The sequence below is a fragment of the Argiope bruennichi genome, chromosome 10 (assembly GCF_947563725.1).
Source record: "Argiope bruennichi chromosome 10, qqArgBrue1.1, whole genome shotgun sequence".
Lineage (NCBI taxonomy): Eukaryota > Metazoa > Arthropoda > Arachnida > Araneae > Araneidae > Argiope > Argiope bruennichi.
In genome coordinates, this window is record NC_079160.1 from 86323469 (window position 1) to 86330369 (window position 6901).

General features: G+C 34.3%; 1 protein-coding gene across 1 annotated transcript; it reads left to right on the forward strand.

Moving 5' to 3' along the window:
• Positions 1-478: 478 nt before the first annotated feature.
• Positions 479-5190, forward strand: LOC129988498 (speckle-type POZ protein B-like). The gene is made up of 2 exons (XM_056096745.1): positions 479-1977; positions 5118-5190. Exon 1 carries the CDS (start codon positions 523-525, stop codon positions 1771-1773), a length of 1251 nt encoding a protein of 416 aa, XP_055952720.1. The 5' UTR covers positions 479-522; the 3' UTR covers positions 1774-1977; positions 5118-5190.
• Positions 5191-6901: the final 1711 nt, after the last annotated feature.

Genomic DNA, 6901 nt, shown 5'->3' on the forward strand with positions numbered 1-6901 from the left:
AAACTAGAAAATAAAGAAATTTAATTAGTGAATATAATTAAATAAGGAAAGCTATTTGGTAGTCATGGATCAAATGACTCCATTTGTATTTTGCAAAAACGGATCTGTGAATGGTGGTGTTAATAAAGAAGCAATGAGAAAGTTTTTATTTGGATTTCAAAAGTTCAAATATCTTAATTTAACATCTTGAATTCAAAAATAGAATGAAGGATGGTAAATTCGTAAGCCCAAAATAATGTATCTTTTGCTAAAAACCTGAAAAATTTCGCTTGTCGATACTTATTTAAAATAACAGCATTAAGAATCCGAACAGAAGAAAACCGCAATGTGGATATCGGCCCTGAGCGTCAATAAGCATCTAAAGTATGCGTGTAGTAAGCGTCTGAAGTATGCGTAGCCGGCGATAGCGATAGGTGGCGCACTCGACAGGACTGGAAGGGGAAATTTCTGGCCATTTCTTTCACTGTCTAGTCTCAAAGCAGCCAGCAACAGCCAACTGAGCGTGCATTTCGGCATTACAAAATGACGCGCGATGCAGAAAAAAGTTTCTTAGTCACTTGGCGCATAGAAAACTACGATTTTTGTCAATCAACAATCAGAAGTCCATCATTTTTCATTGACTCGGCAAAAGGCAATTATTTTTTTGAGTTAACCCCGAAATCCCTACTGAGGAAAGATCACGTTGTTTTTCAAGTTCAAAAGGAAGTACGGGATTCGTTTCAAATCTGCTTCAAAGCTTCCTTTTCCACCGATGACAGTTCTTCCCCTTTATATGAAGGCTATATTGATATGAATACGGGGTTATCCTCAGCTTGCTATGTGCCTCATAGTCAAGTTTATGCAAGGAAAAGAGTTGGATTCCTTCCACCTAAAACGCTAACTATCCGATGCAAAATATGTAAGATAAAGGGGTCCTTCTCAGAAGAAGGGCGATGTTTTGCTAGAACCAGAATACGAGTGATAAAGAAAGCATTCATTGGGTTCGTGGAGGGTTTTAGCTATCTGACTTCTGATGAATGGAAGACTTTGACCATCAAATCATCTTCAACTGAAAAAGACTTTTTTAAGATAGATTTAACAGTAGGTGGTGATTTCTGTTGTAAAGAAAAAGTTTGGATTGATATCATTCCAAAGCAGCATGAACGTTTCAAATATGGCAAATGCGAATTGTTCCTTATAGACACCTTAGGAATAAAGACAAAATGTGGAAGAGCCGAAATCACTGTCGGTCATAAAGAGCAGAAGTTTCCTCTCGATTTCACGAGAGGTTTTTTGTTAAAAAATAATACACAGTTGTTACCGAATGATACTCTGACCCTAAAGTTCGAAATTGCTTTTTCTTCTGGCGTAGAATATGAAGAGATAGAAGACAGCGAATTTGGTGATCTTGGGTTTTTTGACACAAATCGATCTAAATTCACTAGCGCCCTAGAAGACTTGACTAGTTTGTATGAGAACGGTATGCTTTGTGACGCAATGCTGCAAACAAAAACTGAATTATTTGGTGCTCATAAAGTTATTCTGAGTGCTCGGTCTTCAGTATTTAGAAGTATGTTTACTACCGACATGAAAGAGAAGGAAACCAACATCGTGGAGATCGAAGACCTGGATGGGAATACGGTTCGCAGGATGCTACTGTTTATGTATTCGGATAAGCTGGAAGACCTGGATTGGGAAAGTGCAAAAGATCTGTATTTCGCTGCCAATAAGTATAACATTGCAAGTCTTACACATAAATGTTCAAATTTGTTGGTGAGCAGCCTCGAACTATAGAATTGTTGCGAGCTCTTGCATCTAGCTGACATGCATCACGACGGGGATTTGGTGGCAAAAGTGCAGGAATTTATTGCAGGCTGCTGTGAAGAAATCTTTCGCTCCGAACAATGGCTGAATTTCGAGAAGTGTGACCCTGAACTTGCCCTCAAAACTCTTCGTGCTGTGTATCTGGGAAATTAAGAAAATTATTGGATACCCTTGGTAAGTTATGTTTTGCAATATATTACAATTTTAATCATAAATTTATAAATTAAAATAATCGAATTGACATCCCTTTGACGAATTGTGCCAATGTTTTTGAAGAATGTGTTTGATCAGGGGAAAATTCAAGCAAGTTATAATTTATTATAAGGTTCTAGAAGACTCAAAAATGTTATATAAATAATTCTTTAATATTAGTGCCATAACGAAAACTGTGAATGAATTTTTAGATTTTTATTATATTCAGTTTTTAATAATATGGATAGTTTAAATTATTTAAAAAATTTTTATTCATGGACAACAAGGTGTATAGAACTTTTAAGCCATCTGCCTTGTTATCTAGATTGCAATCTAGATTACAAGGTTATGTGATTATTTTGGAAAGGATCTCATGATTCTGAGCTGTAGTCAGATAACAAAGATGACACATGAGCCAGCCACCAAATCTAAATCTTTGCGACACAGACCAATATCGATATATTACAGATCTCTTATCACAGGCCAAAACGATCTCCCGCTTCCTTATTAAAATTTTATTCTTGAGTGAATTATACCAAAGAAAGGGTGGAATATGGAAAATAAAACGAACCTTCAAAAATAATTACTGCATATTTCAATATTTTTAGAAACTAAACATTAAATGGTGCCTTTTAGGATTTGTTTTTTGAATTTTTTTCTTTCCAAATAAAATTCTTTTCTTGTCTGAGCTCAGCTTGGAAGTCAGAGATCGAAACCTGAATTTATCAAAAAATTGCCTTGTAAACAGATTTGATATATGTTGAAAACGCCAGGGGCGGGCAAGGTGCTAAAACCTAGAAATCGGTTGCTGGCTCATGTGTTGTCTTCGTTATCTGACTATAGCTCAGAATTATGGGTTTCGCTCCAAAGTAATCATACTGTTGCATTCATAGAGCTGAGATGTAGTTACATTAAAGTGAAGGGTAAATATAACTAAACTCTTCAAGCTTGAGACAGACGCAAAATCATTTTGTTTAAATTCAGCTTGGTTACGTAATATATAATGTTTCTTTTTAATGATTGAGAACACAAATGAATAGAGATGACAAAAAGTGCTTTACAAGCTGAACGTTAGGAGCGAAAGCTTGGCTTGAAACATCACTGGAGTAGAAGATATTAGTGATATTTGGGATCCAGATAACTTGATTTGCTCCTTCCCCCTTTTAAATTTATGGACTCACCTTTTGCAATTGCGAAAAAAAGTCTTCGGGTTTTTTTTTTTTTAATAATTTATTTTTATAATTTTAAAAAATAAGTCATGACTTTTTTTTTTTTTTAGTATTTTAAGCCGATGCAAGTCTATAGAAAATTTTTGATTTTTTTAAAAAAATTTATGGTAAAAGCATAAAATTGAATTAAACAATTAAAAAAAAAAGCGTGTACGAATCGTGATTTCATTTTTGTTGTTTTGTTCGGTGTATGTATATATATATATATATATACACATGAGCAGTTGCGTGGCCGAAGAGAGCGGAGATATTTTGAATTTTTAAACTTCGCTTTTATTTCATCCCAGGAGGTATAATTTATGTACAAGAAGCGAGGTCGAACAGATATCCATCCGCAAGCAATACAAGAGCAGAAGAGACCGAAATATTTATCCCCAATGATTTTATACCATGAGATGGTATGGTATGGTATGAAATGGTTTTTTGGCACAAGGTCCAATTTATTATACCATGAGATTCTGATGGAGATTTCTTTACACGTTTCGATGTATGCAAGGAGAATATAGGTATCTTTTAAAAGAATTCACTTAACTTGACAGATTTTTATCCCTTCTTGGAGTATGGGAACTTGTCGATTTCAACAGTGTTACAAAGCTCTTGTGGCATTAATTAAATAAAAAGGTGGACTTGGATCAGGAAATAAAAACATTTTAGAATTGTTGATACTGGTTAAATTAAGATAAAAATTAGGATTTAATTTAGATTTAGAGATATCATTATATATATATATATATACAGAGAGAAAGATAGTAATGAGGTAGGCAGATATAAGAATCATTAAAATTTGTTTGAAAATCATTAATGAATAGCTTCAACATATTTTTTGGAGCAGCTGATATACTGTTCGTTTTCGAATTCAGATACACTCCGCGTCTTTGCGCATGCATCAGGTGGCATTTATTTCCTCAAAAAAAAAAAAAAGTTGAAAGGAGATGATGTTTATATTTAGTAATAGAGTAAATTTAGATTATATATGAAAGTAGGAGGATCAATAATTCTCCTCCTGCGTACCACCCTTTTAGCGAAATACAATCGTCGAAAAGTGCTAGTTCCGGGATTTTGAAATGAACTGTACCTATCGTTGCTTTGTATAAATTTATTTTTTATGTTTTTAACTATTTAATGAAGTACCACGAAATCTTTATTGGGGCCTTTCTTATGTTTTTGTACAGTTGAATATAACAATAATTTGATTTTCAATACAGATAGTATAGCAAAATTTTGTTAATCATAATATTCAACTATTGAAAGCTATTTGGTTTAAACTTTATATGCAAGAAAGTAAAAATGTATTTTAATTTAGTGAAAATTGAAATCTAACGCAAACCCTTTCTATCAACTGTAACTTTATTTAACTCGTTAACCAAAGGCGTGATATTTGTAGGACAGTTACGTTTCATTCATGCGTTCAAACCGAATGCATTCCATTACATCTGTGTTTTATTCATTTATTTCTTCGAAGCCAATATGTTTTCCCGAATTCTTGAACTGTTTTCAACCCGCATTGCAACACGTAGTCACATTTTAGAGCCAATGATGTCATTTAAAATTTTTTTCTGCTTTTATTATTAGATTTTTTTTATTATTATAATTATTTATTAAATTTTTTTTTGTAGCAATAGATATAATCCGAAAGCAATATTTATCTTTCGATATTTTATTAGTTATAAAAACGTTTTAAAATCTATCTGAAAAAAGTTTTTCTGTTATATTTTTCATTGATTCTCAACATTTTTCTGTTTTTTTTTTATGGCACTTGCCATGAACAAGCCCGCTGTTACGAAGACAGCGATTTAAGCCGGTGGGGGAGCACCTCTTGTTCATAAGTAGGGCCAAGAGTACGACTTTGCTACTCACGCATCGCTCATTCGCTTGCACAACCCTTTTTTACAGGAGGGCACATTCACACATCTCACAGATAGAACAACGGAAGAACAACCATGCCCAAACAGGGACTCGAACCCAGGACGCCCAGATCACGGGGAAGATGCGCTATCCCTATGCCAGGACGCCGGCAACATTTTTCTAAATAATCGTAATAAAGAATTTTTATTGAAATTTCATTTCACATCATCTCTTTTGCAGTTTTTGTGTTGTTATTGTAAATTGATTTAAATAAATTTACTGTCCTGTGCGCTTTCAATTAAGCTGCACATTAATGGGTTAAATAGCGAACGAATATCTATAGAGTCGAAGAATTTTAAAATCTCACAAATTCGCGGAAACTTACAAATTTTGTCTTAAACAATTTTATAAACAGTATAGAAATTTAGTTTTTCAATATATCTATATTCGACGACGTGGTGGGTATTTCGACGGAGCACCTGGACTCGTAGGTCCTTAATCTCCGAAACCTTATAATAATTTTAATAATTTAGTACTAGTATTTATGATTTAAACATGAATATTTAATTGCCTGGATATCTATTGGACTGTGTAAGGAAATATGGTTATTAAGATAAAAAAAAAAAGATAACATGCATAAAAATATATTACTAATTATGATATATAACTGATTAATTTTAATTAGGTATCCATTACCTGCTGTAGGCACGCCTTCGTCGATTCTGTCCGGTCCGGTTAGGTAGTCAAAGGGTTAATGATCACGACTTTCCTTAATAGCCCTAATTAGGGCATGTACGGTCAATGATCATTAATTTTTACTCTTCCAGGAGGAGTGTTCTGGGTCTTTTCTTCTTAGGATTTCTTGGGTTGTAGGTAGGTATATTTGCTATTGCAGGGTTGTTATGGTTATCTATTGTATGGAAGAAATTTATGGCTAATTTTTTAAAGTAATTGGCTATTGTTTGTAAATGGAGTTCTTTGAGGATTTGCCTATTTCTGATGTACCATGGTGCTTGGGCTATTTTGTTTTGGGTTGTTTCTAGTTTGTTGATATGTGATTTGGCTGCCGCCCCCCCCAAACTGGTGAAGCGTAGCTCATTAGCGGCCTGATGATGGTCTTGTATAGCAGTAATTTATTTTTCAGAGAGAGCCAATATATCTATATTCTAAAGTAATAAGGGAAACCTAAGATCCAGTCGCTTAGTCTTAATGCGGCTTCCCTACGACCTGTCCATCTTCAGATAAGGCACGCTTTCCCCTTTTTTTCCCCCTTCTGCGGTTTTCTCGGATTCTTTGATGCATGTCTAGTTTGCGGATAATTTGTCGATAAACTGGACAAACATCAAAGCACCCCAAGAAACCGCAAGAGAGGGTTGGGGGAGGGGGCACGTGCCCCATCTGAAGAAAAACGGGTCGTTGGAACACGGTTCTAACCATTGAATTGATTTCAAAAGGTTTTATGGAAACTCATGACTTCTAGATATGGATGTTTTGATTCCCAAAACCTTCCAAGAGAGGAAGAAATTTAAAGATGATATAAAGGCAGCCACGTACTACAGCATCCAAATGGATTCTGCTTCTGATATTTTCCATCAAAAACAAACTTCAGTCTTTATTAGGTATATAAATTTTGAATTGAAAAGATTAAGTATAAATGAGTCATTTATAAGGTTTATTGAAATAACTGATGCGACAGGAGAAGAACTAGCAAAGCTCTATTGGAAATATTAAGTGAGCTTGATTTAGATATTATGAATTGGAGAGGACAGGCATGCGACAACGATAGCAACATAAAAGGGAAATATAAAGGTGTTCCATCTAGAATAATTTTC

Excerpts from the sequence above, each read along its gene's own strand:
- LOC129988498 (XM_056096745.1), top strand. The coding sequence starts at position 523 with ATGACGCGCGATGCAGAAAAAAGTTTCTTAGTCACTTGGCGCATAGAA.